This window comes from Schistocerca nitens, chromosome 2, assembly GCF_023898315.1.
Source record: "Schistocerca nitens isolate TAMUIC-IGC-003100 chromosome 2, iqSchNite1.1, whole genome shotgun sequence".
Classification (NCBI taxonomy): domain Eukaryota; kingdom Metazoa; phylum Arthropoda; class Insecta; order Orthoptera; family Acrididae; genus Schistocerca; species Schistocerca nitens.
In genome coordinates, this window is record NC_064615.1 from 590,960,916 (window position 1) to 590,978,655 (window position 17,740).

A 17,740-nucleotide genomic window follows, 5' to 3' on the forward strand; every position below is an offset into this window, starting at 1 on the left:
CCAATAATGCCACACAATTTCATAGATTTTTGTATGCACACTAATCTCATAAGCACTGTCACTGCAAAAATGACATTCCACCAGCTAAGTTGGACTAAAGTGCACAATGAGTCAGCACTAGCTTCAGCCACCCACTGGAGCTCCATCAAATCCCAGACTTGTATTTTGTATATTGCAGCTGATTTGAGAGTAGATAGTCATGAAAATGTTTTTACCATGAGGCCAAATAGATTCTTTCAGAGTCATTAGTTAATTTATGAGATTAAACATTAAGCACTGAATCTGAGATAAGCACAAGTATCGTTTACTATGAAAATTGAGAAATATTTATTTTAAAAACATAGTTTGGTTTTAAACAGTGTAAATAAATTTCAGGACAAGGAACATAACATTTCAGTATCATAAAGTGCTGTACACAATACATGCAACATGCATACATTTATCACACAGTCAGTCCCAGAATGGTACTCAGTCTGCTACTGCGCATTTCAGGTCTCCCAATAGTGGTTCAATTGAGTGTTCCAAGGAAAGCAAATGCCCTGTGTTGCATGAGCTTGTAGCAATGAAACTGATTACCAGTGGCAACTTATTTATCTGCACAACCTGGGGAAAAAAAGATATAAATAAAATGTGCTCAACTAACACAGTCAAAATTAACCTACTTTCACTATGTTAAATACTTAGCAAACATTAATAATAAAATCAAAGATTTGATATTATACATAACAGTTTCATTTAAAATGTTTTGCTTGTGTAACACAAGTGAAAAAAAAATAAAAAATAAAAGCAGCAGCTGATGGAAGTGCAAATTGGTTCAAGCTGTCATCTTGAAAAATTAGGTTTTCTGCTGGCAAGCCATGTCGTACTTGCACGATATTTTGATTGTGTAACTTGCAATCTTCACCAGGTGTTCCCTGAGGTTAAAGTCCACTAGAGTCTCCCTTACTACTTATTACTTAAACAGATAGACTCGTGTAAATAAAGAATCTGGAATATACAACCGATAAGAGCATCTTTGCAATTTATATTGTAGTGGTAATTTTACTAACAAATAAGAGACATCTAAAGCTTGAAGTTTCACATTAAAAACAAACACATTATGGTAATAACTATACATGATACAGTCACTTAGGATTTTACAGTCACAGAGTAATAGTCTGTCACACTCATAGCTGGAAACCCAACTTTCAATAGTGCTTTTCTTATCTCAGTCCTACCACTGCAATTCATTCATTCATTCATTCATTCATTCATTAAGGAAGGAAGATTTCTGTTCAACATACTGTCAATGATGAGATTGGTTGGTTTGTTTAAAAGAGGGGCGAAGGGACCAAATTACAAGGTCATCGGTCCCTTGTTCCTAATAAAACAATGCCACAAGTGTGAGAATAAAACAGACAAGACACATATCACAAAACGGAAAGAAAGGAAAGGCAAAGAACACTAAAAGTAACAAAAGAGGACAAGAAAACAGACACTAGAAACAGGAGAGTAAAACAAGAAAGCCCACCCGGTTAGCCATGCAGTCTAAAGCATGGCTTTCCGGATTGGGAAGGAGTGCCTGGTCTCCGGCATGAATCCGCCCAACTGACTTGTGTTGAGATCCAGTGAGCCGGCCAGTCTGTGGTTGTTTTTAGGCAGTTTTCCATCTGCTTCGGCAAATGCGGACTGGTTCCCCTTACTACGCATCAGCTACACTGTTTCAGTGATAGCTATGCAAACAAGTACGCGTACACCACCATTACTCTACCATGCAAAAACATAGGGGTTACACTCGTCTGCTGTGAGACATTCCCTGGGGGGGGGGGGGGGTCCACCAGGGACCGAAACTGCACAATAACCCTGAAAGAGTGATTCAGTGTGGGACAGCGGAGGAGTGAAGTGGACTGCAGTAGTCATCGTGGGGTTGAGGACCACTGCAGCGGCATTGGAGATGGAGCCTCTGTCATTTATAGGCCCCCAGTTAACATACAATACAATACAAAAAAGCAGATTACAGTGGCTGGCCAACCAAGAGCATAAAAAGGAAACACCAGCCACTCTGCAACACATTAAAACCTCCACCCTAAAAGAACTAGGGTGGAGGACACAGAGGGTCAAAAGACAAGCACTAAATCTCAGATCAAATGTTAAAACCCACCCTCACAAATAAAACTTAAAACCAAATCCGCCAATGAGGCATTGTCAGATAAAATGAGTTGCAAAAAGTCTGGTTACCCAAGATTTCCTCACTGGGCAGTCAAAATGGGACAGTGCACCAGAATATGAGCAACTGTAAACCGGGCACCGCACCAACACTGAGGCTGGTCTTCATGGCACAAAAGGTAACTGTGAGTCGCCCAAGCATGGCCAATGCAGAGCCGGAAGAGAACAGGTCGTTCCCTGTGAGGGGCCCACATGGAAGACTTCCACACATTCGCAGTCTCCTTAATGACATTCCATCTCCCAAAGCCAAAAAACCCTACGGCTAAGTCAGAACACAGGCCAGGTTCAGAGATGTCCAGCTCCAGAAGCGGTTTCTGCATAGCCTGTTTGGCCAGCCTGTCAGCAAGTTCGTTGCCTGGGATGCTGACGTGTCCTGGGGCCCCACACAAACACCACTGTACGACAGGACCGGTCCAGGGCATAGATGGACTCCTAGGCGGATGCCACCAAAGGTTGGCAAGGGTAGCACTGGTTGATAGCTGCTCAAGGAGTCAGTACACAAAAGAAACAATTCCTTGGGGCATGAACTGAAATAATGAAGTGCAAGAGAGATAGCCACCAGCTCTGCAGCGAATACACTGCAGCCATCGGGCAAGGAATACTGTTCGATATGCCCTCTGTGAACAAATGCAAAGCCACCATCAGCCATCGAGCCATCAGTGAAAACCACTTCAGAGCTATGGAAAACTTCAAGAATTGAGAAGTAGTGACAGCGGAGAGCCACAGGGCTAACTGAGTCCTTAGGGCCATGCGAAAGATCCAGGTGAAACTTCAGCCTAGAGCTACACCACAGAGGTGTACATTAATGGACCTCGAGGAGAACTGGTGAAGAGCACTCCAGTTCAGACAGAAGCGATCGCATGCGAACCGCAATCATTAGCCCTGACCTGGGCCACCTATGTAGGAGGTGAACCGCCATGGTTGGGAAAAGATGGTAATTAGGACGTTCAGGAGAGTTATGAATGTGTACAACATAATTGGCGAGCAGTTGTACACGTCTGATCTTCAATGGATGGTCTCCAGCCTCCACCAGTACGCTTTTCACTGGACTCATCCTAAAATCTCCTGTCGCTAGTCCAACTCCGCAATGGTGCAACGGGTCGAGCAAACGCAATGCTGAGTATGCCGCCGAACCACAAATCACACTCCCATAGTCAAGGAGGAATTTAACAGGGCTCTGTAGAGCTGCAGCAGCGTGGAGCGATCTGCACCCTAGTTGGTGTTGCTCAGGCAGCAGAGAGCATTGAGGTGCTGTGAACACTTCCATTTAAACTGACGAAGATGAGGAAGCCAAGTCAAACAAGCATCTAAAACCAGACCTATGAATCGACATGTCTCCACTACAGTGAGTGGATCGTCATTAAGGTAAAGTGCTGGTTCTGGGTGAACAGTATGACGCCGACATAAATGCATAACACATGTCTTCATGGCAGAAAACTGGAAGCCATGGGCTAGAGCCCATGACTGAGCCTTGCGAACGGCTCCCTATAGGCGACGCTCGGCAACACCAGTACTGGAAGATCAGTACAAAGTGCAGAAGTCGTCTGCATACAGAGAAGGTGAGACTGAGGGCCCGACAGCTGCTGCTAGACAGTTAATGGCCACAAAATATAGATAGACACTCAATACAAAGCCCTGCTGGACTCCATTCTCCTGGATATGGATGGAACTAAATGAGGCACCAACTTGGATACAGAAAGTACAGAGTGACAGGAAATTCTGGATAAAAAATCTGGAGCAACCTCGGATACCCCACTCGTATAATGTGCCAAGGATATGATGTCACCATGTAATGTCATAAGCTTTTTGTAAATCAAAAAAGACTGCAACAAGGTGTTGGCATCTGCAAAAGACTGTTCGGATGGCAGACTCGAGGGACACGAGATTATCAGTGGTAGAGCGACCCTGGCGGAAGCTGCCCTGACGTTGAGCCAGTAGGCCACGTGACTCCAAAACCCAACCCAACCCAACCGCCAACACATCGTACATTCCAGCAGCTTACAGAGAACATTGGTGAGCCTGATAGACCGATATCCATCCACATCAAGAGGGTTTTTACCGGGCTTTAGCACTGAAATGATGGCGCTCTCCCGCCATGGAAAGACGCCATCGCACCAGATCCGGTTGAAGATGACGAGAATGTGTCACTTTTAGTCAGATGAGAGATGTTTAATCATCTGACTGTGGAGCCAATCTGGACCAGGAGCTGTGTCGGGGCAATGTGCAAGGGCACTGAGGAGCTCCCACTCTGTAAATGGGGCATTGTAGGATTCACAGTGGTGTCTTGTAAATGAGGGGACTTTCCCTTACAGCCGCCGTTTGAGAGTGCGAAAGGCTGTGGGGTAATTCGATGCAGAGGCTTGAGCATAGTCTCGGCAATTGCGTCTGCGGCGATAGATAACATGCCATTTATGTTAACACCAGGAGCACCTGTTGGGGTCTGGTACCTGAAAACATGTTTGATCTTTGCCCAGACTTGAGAAGGTGACGTATGGCACCCAATGGTCGAGACATCTCTCCCAACATCCTGCTTCCATTGTTTTGTAAGTTGGCGAACGCGAGCATGTAGCTATTTAAAGGCTATGAGGTGCTCCAGGAAAGGGTGCCACTAATGCCGGTGTAGAGCTTAATAGCCTCAGCAAGTTCCGGTGACCACCATCCGACTGTCTTTCGCCGGAGGCTCCCTAAAGAACAAGGCATCATGTTTTCTGCCGCAGAAACGATCGTTGTAGTTACCTGCTCAATACCACATCAATGTTACTATGTGGGTGAGTTTCAATGGTGATAGCAGAGGTGATAGTTTACCAGTCCACCTTGTTTAAAGCCCATCTGGTCAGGCGTCCGTGTGCCTGATGCTGGGGCAGTGACAGGAAGATGGGGATGTGGTCACTACCACACAGGTCGTCATGTACTCTCCATTTGATAGAAGGGAGAACTCCTAGGTTGGCGGAGCTGATGGTGCCAGAACTGTTTTAGGGGCAGCGTAAGAATGACATACATACAGGATGCAGGCTTTCAAATTTTCTCTTAGGCTCAGTGTAGGTCAGTCGGTCCAGGGTCTTTTACTCCATGATTTTCCTTTCTTTCTGGAGAATCCTGCAGTCTGGTGAGCAAGGCGAATGGTGCTCTCCACAATTGACACAGATGGGAGGCGGGGCATATGGAGTATTGGGATGTGACGGGCGTCCACAATCTCGACATGTGACACTGGAAATACAGTGGGAAGACATATGGCCAAACTTCCAGCACTTAAAGCACCACATCGGGGGAAGGATATAGGGCTTTACAATACAGCAGTAGACCATCACCTTGACCTTCTCGGGTAATTTATCACCCTCTAAGGCCAAGATGAAGGTACAAGTGGCAACCTGATTATCCCTCGTCCAGACAAAATATACGCCTTGGCGCTCTAAATTGGCATGCAGCTCACTGTCAGACTGCAAAAGAAGATCCCTGTGAAATATGATATCCTGGACCATATTTAAGCTCTCATGGGTGTGATGGTTACAGAAACATTCCCCAGATTGTCACAAGAGAGCAATGTCTGTGACTATGCAGAGGATGCTGTTTTGATCAAGACTGACCCAGATCTCATTTTGGACAATCCCTCCATCTCCCCAAACTTGTCCTCTAAATGCTCAACAAAAAACTGAGGCTTCATCGTCATGAAAGATCCCCATCAGCTCTCAAACATACAAGGTACTGGGGCGAATAAGATCCACTGACATCCTTAACCTGACATTGGTATGGCCAGGGAGGGGAATGATTTGGGGTTGTACTTCTGTGTGTTGAATTGAGGTCGTGAACACTTAGAGACTGCTACTGTTTCACCACCAGCAAGAGATGATTGACGTTGCTTCATCGTGTGTCATCCGCCCTAATGCCACCCAGCCACAGCAAAGGCTATCTGGCAGGATGGCCATTGCCGGGAGTCCCGATATCCCAGGGGGATGGGCATCTACCCCTTGGCATATGTGGGGAGTTCACAGCACAGGCATCAACAGAGCAATTCCTGTGTGGTCAGGGGGCTACAAGTAACAGGGTACATGATGGCCACACCACAACGGACTGGTTACCATGCTGGATATCAGGTGCAAAGGTGTACATGGTCATTGTCAATGCAGAAAGTGACTCTGCATAGTGCATGGTGGAAAACGCACCCAGGAAGGTATCCTAACCCAAGAGACAGAGAATGAGTGGGACTGAAATGTGACTATGAGAAAGTGGGCTAAAAATCTCAATGCACATTGGACACGATGCACCATGTAAGGCGCTCTTCCCCAATTGGCTCGCTCTTCAGGAAAATTTTGAAGAATGAAGGTCAAACCCTACAGGGGACCATCACATGAAAGCCGAAACATGTGGAACGCCTTTTAGCCGCCTCTTATGACATGCAGGATACCTCGGGCCTATTCTTACCTGCTGACCCACAGGGGGCTCAATGAAGAGATCTTGAGAAGAATGACAAATTCCGATTGGGAAAGGAAATCGGCACTGCCCTTTCAAGGAAACCATCCATGCACTTGCCTTATGCAATTTAAGGAAATCATGGAAAACCTAACTCAATGTACACACATGGATCTGAAGCACTTCACTCTGTGGCATGTCATTCGGTTCATTCTTTGTAAGTTTCTATAACTATACATTCTGATCGCAATATCTATTTGGACAAATTAATGGTAACTACACCATGAATCAAAAGCCAACATTGTATTTGACTACATCTACGGAAAGATGAATAAAAATACCACTAGTGTAGGAACATGCTGTTTCTATTTTTTACTGATAGCATTGTCTATATCACTTATTTTTAAATTACGACACTTTAACTACTGTCAACAGATTTGTAATCAAGTTCAATGTAACATAAGAAGAGATACATATATTACCAGTTGACAAAAGTAAAAGTTCACCAGTCAGAACTTAGAACTCATAGACGAAATCATTTCCCATGAAACAGCATAAATGCACTAGCAGCAAAAATCACCTCTGAAGAAATAGCTTGAGTAACTCAGTTAACTTCTTTTGAACTGGCTCAGCAAACATGAGCACACCACTCACAAAATGTGTGATAGGACCAGCAGGATAAATAAAGAATCGTGTAAAATTCTGAACAATTGTTTTACATTAACATTCCACATACCAGAGAATACTGTGGCATTGTTTGATGTGCCTTCTTCCTACAGAGGAAAAACAGTGGTATTAACAATCCTAAAGTGATCCAAATTTCCCCCATTTTGATCCATATGTTCTTTACACTATGAGCACACTGGATAATAGTATCACATCTAGCTTCTCTGGATCTTTCACAATGAGATTATTGTGGTTTGTAGTCCACAAAAGCTTTCTGGAAATGTGTCCCATTGGAGTTCCCACCTCTTCATGTCCTAAGGCCACCCAAACAAAGTTAACATGAATCACATCCCCTTTTTGAATCTTCTCCCTCAGGAGGGAAAGACCAACAAGAATCTCAGAAACATAATACAGGTGTAACATACCAATTTTGCTAATGTTGGGTTCCACTCCAATGCTTTTGGCCCAACAGAAGGTGTGTGTGTGTGTCCCAATTCTGCCATTTATCTAGCTATTAAGTTGGTGAACCTTCCACTGTGCACACTTTTGACAAACAGGAGTACCAATGGAGATACAGAAAAGCAAATGCATGGCATTGAGAAGGCAAAGCAGCAGATACATGCCCCTATCTGCTGGGGCAGCTTCCTATATTTTGGATTGGTGGCTCAACTGTACTTTGCTACTCTCAGAGTAAACAACCTGTAAGGATGGAAATCTAAAGAGGAAAAGAAACAACTCAATGGTGTTGGGTTGATTATGAGAGAAATTGTGACTTAAAACTGTCTGTGATGTTGAGTGGAGATTTGAGTATGTGAATGCTCTGTCACTCTACATACACAATATTAAAAGACTGTTTTGCTTTTAAAAGTGTGTTAATAAATATACTAGTTAATACAACAGACTGAGTTCCTAGGTAGTTTTGGCAGACAACACGAGTTGTCTTTCCAGCACCACAACTACACAGAAGGATACACGATCCACCACATATTGCTGAAGCACTGTTACTTGGCACCAATTAGTAGGTCCTGATCAGCAACAAAGTATATTACATGACTTTTCTTATGTTTTATAAGATACATGACTGACAATTTGACAGACAATGTAAGTGTTGGTAATTAAACAAATCCTATTCACACGCAAAAAGGAACTCATTGTAATGTCCAAGAAATTGAACTTTTACTAGCATATGTTATTCAGAGTTATAACTGAGTCACCCATTTTGAGATTTCCAAAATCAATGTTCTCCTTTGTTCCATCTCTACAACCCTCTAGATTGACGTTTGTATGCCTTGAGCTCTTAGGTCAAATTCCTTCTCTAGCCTTTAACAAAACATTTGACATCTTTTTTTTTCTCACTCTTGCCTTCCACTTTGTAGTTCACTGTTCATATTTTGACATGAAAACGAATTCTTATTTCAAAATGAATACATGAATAGATCAGTAAATAAGCAGGACACACAATGGCACATCCAATTATTTACACATAAAAACTGATAAAGCAGACAACAAAATTGATTCACTTCAGTCTGTCAAATGTTACATCTGGCTAAGAAAAATTACCTGGTATGAGGAGTACATGCAGATTAGGGATTTATTTTTCCCTAGTCCAAGTTTTCCTCCTTGCTCAGTAGCCATACTAAAAGTGGATAAGAAACTTGGTCGCATTGCAAGTTCTGGGGCAGAGTCTGCTGAAACTGTAGTAAAAACAATAATAAATAATAATAATGGTGGTGATATCAGAAAAAAGTCAAATGTTTGAGTTTTACACTCATGGAAGATTAATCTCCTATTCATTGTACTAGGACATGTAACCTGCAAACCTTAAACCAATTTTGTTTGCATGCACCTCAAAAATTATTATGAACAATGCAGAATTTTAACAACACTAATGATTTGACCTGACTGTGAAATTAATGTTCATTTTCTTCATGATGAACAAGAGGTCGAAAAGTATGAGAGAGACAAAATGATGAACGATGACAGTTCTTAAGAGAATGTAGGTATCACTGAATTTAAACTATAGATACGTGTACTTTTGCTTCTTGATAAGTAATACACTATACATTCCTCTGGTATCCAGCTGAAGTGTTTGGTATTTAACATCTCCACAGCACCTGTTGATGCCAATTTGATTTCTTATTAAACAATGGACACATTTAACAATTACCTGCCTGGAAACTTTGGATTATTAACAATGACATAACTTTCAAATAACTTCCGGGAATTCAGCCAGGTAATGCTTTCAGCGACCGCCGATATTCCGGCGGGAGAACACCCCGCCATTTTCAAGGCAACTCCAACAGACAGACGACGTACATGCCTCATGGTAGGGAGAATTTAAATGCCTTTCTAGAATATCTGAACTCGATCCACCTGAACATTCGTTTTACAATGGAGATGGAAGAGGATGGTTGCTTTCCCTTTCTTGATGTGTTGGTTAGGAGAAAGGATGATGGATCATTGTGACATGCAGTCTACAGGAAATGTACTCACACCGACTTGTACTTACAGGCTAATAGTTGTCACCATTCAGCTCAGCGTGAAGGGGTACTTCATACCTTGGTACACAGGGCACATGTCGTTTCCGACACAGACTTTGCCAGCTGAGCTGTCCCATCTTGAAGTTACATTTTGTCAAAATGGTCATAGTGATAGACAGATTGAATGTGCGTTGCGCTATTGACCAACATTACATCTGGTGGTTGATGACAATTCTGAGTCGACACCTAAGTCTACTGCCTTTTTGCCTTACATAGGAAACACTTCGAACCAGATCAGTTGTATTTTATGGAAATACGATGTGAAATGTGTCTTTCGACCTCCATCTAAAATTATAGTGCTTTTGAGTTCTGTTAAAGATGATATTGGTCAAACTATCAGTACCGTGGAGGATCGATGTACTGAGCATAAACGGCACACACGATTACAGCACCCAAGTAGATCTGCTATTGCTGAAAATTGCTTGGATACTGGTCACTCCTTGTTATAAAATAACACCAAAATATTGGCATGTACGTCCTGCTACTGGGACAGTGTTATTAAGGAGGCAGTTAAGATTAAATTAGCAAGCAACCTCATTAACAGGGATGGAGTGTTTTGTTTAAACTCTGTTCAGAATCCGGCTCTCTTGTCAAAAAACAGAGGGACAGAGTCAATGCTATCTCACCTGCGAATTCGTAGTCTCACTAACCGATAGCTCTGACTGGTCATCTTTGGTAGCACTAGTGTTCAGTGTGTGTGTTATCTTTCCTACACGAGTCCGAGAACTGAGGTTTTAAATTTGCATGTACGGCGCCTGTCCATTGCAGTTGCCTTGAAAATGGCGGGGTGTTCTCCCGCCAAAATATCGGCGGTCGCTGAAACGCTGAAAGTGTTACCTGGCTGAATTCCCGGAAGTTATTTGAAAGTTGTATACGCCAGGAGAAACTCAGGTCTCACAATGACGTACCTGTTTACACTTTTTTCAAACAGATTGTGTGTCCGAGTGATGCCAATGTGACTGCATGATAATTTACAACCACAGCCTACTGCTTTTCACACGTTGTGATGAAGCAAGCTGGGATATTTTTACTTCCCCACTTGTTTTGCCATATGCCTCCTTAAAATTCATTTTTTTCATGTCTGACTAATTACCATTAACATGTGAGTATAATCTGCATTTTCATAAAAGAGAAAGATTGGCCCTCAGTTTTAAAGAATATAACACGAGGTCTAATTTTATGCTTAGTTTTATGTATGTAACTGATTTTCTAATTTATTCTGTTACTAGTTAGTATCTTTCATTATCAGGTGGAATCAGCAATTGTTATGCAACTTAAATTCTATTGTTGACTTTTAAACAAATATAAATTTTGTACTAATTATAAGCATTTGAAGGAACAACTAATAGTATTATTGAAGGATCTATTTGGCTCTGTTAAAAAACACGTTAGCGAAGCCAGCCCTTAATTAATTCCAAAGTAATTTTCAGTTTCGTCAAAAGTACTGTTTGTGTAACGATATCTGTTAATTTCATCATTTAAACAAATAATTCGACCTAACTCTTTTAGTAGAAGAAACTGTTGCAAAGAAGCAATTTTTCGATGTATTCAATTAATTTAATGAGTTAAGTTTTAAATGTAATTTCTGTAAATTAAACTTCGAACAATGTGTAGTTTCACCACCTATTATTGTGAGAATATATAAGGGCCTGATTTTTGGTCCCGAGACAGTCAGTCCACGGTCAAGTTTCAGACCATGAAATACGTGCAACACAATTAGGCCATGTGTTAAAACAATGACAGTGTCTCTTCCATATGTACCTTGTTATTCTTCTAGAACTGTGTGGTTAGGTTTTTACTGCTCGTAAATGTTCGATAGCAAACTATTGTAGCAGTATTTGGCATTTGCCTGCAAACTATTACTGAGGCTTATTGAAAATGGTGCACTGGCCATATTACTGTGTATTATTGCAGGATTGTGAACAGTGAAAGTAAAGAACTATTAAACGCACATGTGCACCTGTCAGCTACATCATTTAAAGTAGTCAGTGTTCAACTTCCAACACCGAGGACAATCAACGAGGAAATAAATCAGGCAAATGTCACAAGGTGAATGTGGCACCAAGTTTCCTGTTAATCACTACATCCATCTCAGAAATATGCACAGAAAAGGGCCAACACTTCATTTCACCCAAAAGAAACATGGAATCACTATGCTTCAGGCTGTTCTTGAATATGTATCATATTTTCAGCAATCCTAAGAGAAACAGATCCAGTAATAACTGTAGATGAGGTTACCATTTAGAAGACAACAGCTCCATGTATTAATGATTTTGAGCTGTGCATCCTTACAATGTCCTAAAATGATGAAAAATGTTGGAATTTTTGTGAATATTTATTTTGACCATTTATGCAAAACACCTGATTCAGTACCTAATGAAGCTTGTGATATAAGCACACCTAATGCACATTATGAACTCTGATACCATCATCACTTCATTGTAAAAATCACCTTACATAAAAAAAAAAAAATTATATGTGAATGTTGTACTTTGTAAACTGCTACTTACATTTGGTATGATTAGAATAATTTTGAAGTTAACAAGAAACTAAATAACAAATTTTATTTCCACTAAATTTTGCTATATTTACATAAAGAATATTCATAAAGTCAATTTAAGTACTGTCTTCGTAAGCAATATGAATGATTAAATTCTTTGCCTACAAATGTAAATTTTCTTGTCTTTGTTTGAGTCTTGTGAAGCCAGTTAAAGTCTGATATATTTGTGCACTCATGGCAAATGGTTATAAGCTAGATTTCTGTGGAAGTTGTTTAGTTATAAGGGACTGCTTAACATGCAGAAGCTAAAAGGGATGAATTTTTATCATTTAATAGATGAAGTCACCTACTAAACCATCACAAATTTGGAAGCTTCAAGATTTCTTTTTACATAAAAGAAACACGACAACAATCATACCACAAGAAGAAAATGAAGCTAACATAGAATGAGTAAAGTTAAAAGTTAAAGTTAAAAGTTTATTAAGATGTACATGTCTACTTTCAAAATTATGAAAATTGATTAATATCAGTGCTTGGATGTGTCAGTGAGCGTTTGACATTAGAAGTGGCATGTTACACGCAAGCCACTGTTTCTGGATTGTGACTTACATGAGAATGTTCGAGAATTGGATATTAGCATATTTTAAATGGAGATACCACAACAGAGAACTTCCAAATGAAGCTTTCAGTCTTGAGTGCTGCAACCACTAACATGGTTAAGAACAAATTCTTGATCGTTGCCTCTTCAGTGCGGTAATCTATTATATGAGACCACAACATGGACCAACTCCAAACTCTTGATTTTCATGGTCACAATCACAAATACTGTAATTTTTAAACTTCACAGACCATATCCCACTGAGTTAACGTGCTTGGGCAAAGTTTAATGGACTATCTACTGGCTGTGCCTCTGGGAAGTACGATACAACCAATTTTTCTATAAATATAACGTGCCAAATTACATAATAACCTGAAAGACTTTGCAAAAAATGTTGAAGACACAGAGGTAATCAGAGAGGAAACTCTAGCTCAGTTTGAGAAAGAGGAAGAATGGAAACAGCAATGGTATATCTCAAAACTGTCCTGTCACTAACCAAACATGATTAAAAGATATTAAACAACCTAAATAAGGACAGTCAAAGATTTTAAAACTGTTCCTGCAAAATTAGAGTTCACTCATGACGACTAGATTACCTCTTAAAAATTGTGGATACTGAAAAAGATCACTGAAAGTACTGAGTACCTCATTTTATGTACACAATATCTAAACACATCATTTTGACACTAGATATGAGTCACTTCAACCCAGCACAATTAGCAATTAATTACATAAATAACCTATTCCAACAATATTTACACACTGCCTATAGCCTATGGGTCTACACACACACACACACACACACACACACACACACACACACAATATTCAGAAAGATGGAGTTGTTCTGTCTGGGCAGCCTGAACTGGCTTTTTCCTAGATCACTAAAGCAAATGGCAGGATACGTCCTTAAGGCCACAGCTGATCACCTAGCCTGTCCCCATACTCTACCGGTCATATCCTCAAAGCATATTAGATATACTGTGTGTTTTAGCTTACTGATTTGCACTGTATTGCTTTGATAAATCCTGCATCATTGTAATGCTGATTCTTGTGTGAATAAAGAGGGATGAATGAGGTAGGTAGCAATCTATTCTTTCTTTTCTATCCTGGACTTTCCATTTTTTTTTTTTACTTCAATAAAACAAATTTACAGTCACTTCCTGTAGCAACTTACCTTTCAAAACAGGTACACCATCCCTATCTGTAATCAGTATACACAGAAGACCATCTACTCTGAAACAAGAGAGATACAGAAGCACACATTAAACAGGCATTCTGTATTGATAGAAAAATTGAGAATACATAAAGTATTACAATGCATTTGAGTATTAAGGTGGTGTTAACAAGGAGAAGTGAAATCAGTTGTTGTCAGAGAGAACACATAACTACAACAGGAAAGGCTAGAGCAAGCATATAAACCACCTGCAGACGCACACCAAAGACAAAAAAATCTACAAGATAGCAAGAGTGGTCAATGAAGGAAAAAAAATCCCTATTAGAACTGAGTTTTCATGAAGACAATGAATTTTTAATGGGGGCCAAGAAAATATTGTGGCGTAACATTTCTATTATTGTACTTTTACTATATGTACACTGAAGCACCAAAGAAATTGGTACAGGCATGTGTATTCAAATACTGAGATATGTTAACAGGCACAATGTGGCACTGCAGTCGGCAACTCCTATAAAACAAGTGACTGGCACAGTTGTTAAATTGGTTACTGCAGCTACAATGACAGGTTATCAAGATTTAAGAGTGTCTGAATGAAGTGTTTTAGTCAATGCAGGAGCAATGGGACACAGCATCTCCAAGGTAGCGATGAAGTGGGGACTTTTCTGTATGACCATTTCACAAGTGTACCGTAAATATCAGGAGCCCGATAAAATATCAAATCTCCAACATCGCTGTGACCAGAACAAGATCCTGCAAGAATGGGACCAACAACAATTTAAGAGAATTGTTCAACATGACAGAAGTGCAACCCTTCTGCAAATTGCTGCAAATTTCAATGTTGGACCAGCAACAAATGCCAGCGTGCGAATCATTCAATGAAACATTATCGATATGGGCTTCCAAAGCCAAAGGCCCACTTATGTACAATACCCTTGATGACTGCATAACACAAAGCTTTACACCTCGTCTGGGCTGTCAACACAGACACTGGACTGTAGATGTCATTGTATGAGTCTTGTTTCGAAATGTATTGAGCAGATGAACGTGTATGGGTATGGAGACAACCTCTTGAATCCAGGGACAGTGCATGTCAGCAGGGGACTGTTCAAGAGGTGGGGGGCTCTAATGTGTGGGGCATGTGCAGTTGGAGTCATTCGGGGCCCCTGGTACATCTAGATACAACTGACAGGTGACTGGCACAGTTGTTAAATTGGTTACTGCAGCTACAATGACAGGTTATCAAGATTAAAGAGTGTCTCTCTCCATGTGCATTCCAACAGACTTGGGCAATTCCAGCAGGACAATGTGACACACCTCACATTCAGAATTGCTACAGAGTGACTCCAGGAACACACTTCTGAGTTGAAACACTTCCGCTAGCCACCAAACTCCCCAGACATGAACATTATTGAACATATTTGGGATGCCTTGCAATGTGCTATTCAGAAGAGATCTTCAACCCCTTGTACTCTCACGGATTTATGGACAGCCCCGCAGGATGCATTCTGTCAGTTCCCTCCTGCACTACTTCAGACATTAGTCGTGTTGCCGTAGTTCTGCGTGCTCACAGGTGCCCTACACAATATTATGCAGGTGTACCAGTTTCTTTGCCACTTCTGTGTAATATAACTTAGCACCCGGAGGAGCGCAGTTGGTTAGACGACTTCACACTGGTACTGATTGTTTCCATCCATTGCCGACCTTAGCTAGGAAACAAAGGAGCATAATACAGCACTGTAGAAGGCACTGTGTATGCAACAGTGATTCCAGTGTATTTCTTGTCCCACAAGAAAGCAACACAGCCTATTCTAGTCTCTCATCTTCACCCATCACGGCAGCAAACATCTGCAGTGGCAAACACTTGCTTATGCATCAAACACTCCACACAAAAGTGCCAATTTCTATTGTGTGAGTAATAGGATTAGGTAGTCTTATCACTGAACAGTAATATAATGTAAATTTAAATGTCGTCAAAGCCTTGCAGACATACAGAAACTGAACAAAACCAAAATTAGGCTTTCTCAGGCTCAGAGCCATGCATGTAGCATTCAGTGAATTTGGAAGTAAAACTCAATATACAGGCTTGGGGGGGGGGGGGGGGGGGGGGAGAAAAACCCTACATAGTTTTGGTTTTAAAAATGCGTAAATGGACTGGCCATCTGTCCAGAGAGTCTTGCGACCATAATGGCATCAAAGCAGAGGATAACAGAAAATCTAAATACTAAACACATTTCCGTAACTGTTTCACTGACTAACACTGTAACTGCAGTTCCTTCTTTAAATCGTCACAGGAATGTCAAAATGACAATGAAATACACAATCTGATTTAAAAACCACCATCTGAAAGAACAGCAACCCATTCTTCAAGAGTCACAACCAGAGAAGGTAGTGACAGACACTCAGGTCTGGAAGAAACTCTACATTGTAACTCATCACAAAAGTGTTCTGTTTGATTCAGGTCAGGACTCTAGAAAAGCTAGTCTTTTCCAGGAATGTTACTGCTCACGAACCATTGCCTTGCAGATGTTGCTTTATGGCAGGCTGCAGCATCTTACTGATACAATCATCTCCAAACTCTTCCACTTCTGTTCACCATGCACAATGCTGTCAAATATGCTAATTTCCTTTGTATTTTGCATTTTCTCAAGTACAGTAAGGGGATCACACCCTAGCTATGAAAAGACCCCCATTCTGTAACACCACTTCCTCCATACTCCACTGTTGGCAGTACACATTGCTTAGCATTCACTACCAAAATGTGCGGGTTATGAGGAACTGCTCTGCCATTATACCCATTCTCTGTAACTCTATACGCACAGCCATTGTGCTAGTTCAACTGCTGGTGGCACTCTGAAACTCACTAGTGATTCCTTCCACTGATTTCACGCAATGTTTTACAACAACCCTCAACAATGCTCAATGGGGCTTGTCCATCAGTACTTGAGGTCTGTTTAGTCTTCATTTAGCTTTAGTTGTTGCTTTGCATTTTCATTCCACAATCAGCAGCAGTCAACTTGGATAGCTTTAGGAGGATTGAAATGTGCGCGATTTGTTACTCGGGTGACATCCAATGACTTTTCCATCTTCAAAGCCATTGAGTTCGCCTTACAAATGCATTCTGCTGTTACTGCTTTTCTACTGACAACACAGTACTCCCTACCTCTTTTTATACTGTCATTCCCACTTCTTGTGACACCTAGTGGTCAATTCCGCATTACACAGCAGTTGTTGGATACTTTTTATCTGATAGTGTAGGTGACTTTGGGATAAAAATTCAAATGAAGTCACTAAGAGGAAAAGCTACTGGATCTGACAGGATATCATTACAATTCTATAAAGAGCATCCAAAAGAATTTGCTCCTCATCCTAGCATACTGTAGGTCATTGAAGAAGTGAAGTGTTCCTAGTAACATAGGCAAAGCTCATTCCATTTTTCAAGAAGATTTAAGAACACTGCAAAAAACTAGAAGGCTCTGTCTCTGGTGTCAGTATGTTTTACAATTTTGAAACATGTTTCATGCCCATGTATCATAAAATTTCTGAAGACCAAAATTCTCACCTGTAAGACTCAACATGGGTTCTGGAAACAACAAAACTCAGATCATCCTGTTCGCCCACGAGACCCAGAGAGCACTAGATACTGGCGC

At 41.0% G+C, this 17,740-nt stretch overlaps 1 protein-coding gene across 2 annotated transcripts in view; it reads right to left on the minus strand.

Moving 5' to 3' along the window:
- Nucleotides 1-303: 303 nt before the first annotated feature.
- Nucleotides 304-17,740, minus strand: part of LOC126236652 (ragulator complex protein LAMTOR3) — a 39,254-nt gene continuing 21,817 nt past the window's right edge. For both annotated transcript variants that reach the window (XM_049946116.1, XM_049946115.1), the window contains exons 3-5: nucleotides 14,094-14,152; nucleotides 8,839-8,972; nucleotides 304-603 (exon numbers count right to left, since the gene is read on the minus strand). In XM_049946116.1, the coding sequence (XP_049802073.1) occupies nucleotides 469-603; nucleotides 8,839-8,972; nucleotides 14,094-14,152 (328 nt within the window). In that variant the 3' untranslated portion in view covers nucleotides 304-468. The remainder of the gene's footprint in view (nucleotides 604-8,838; nucleotides 8,973-14,093; nucleotides 14,153-17,740) is intronic.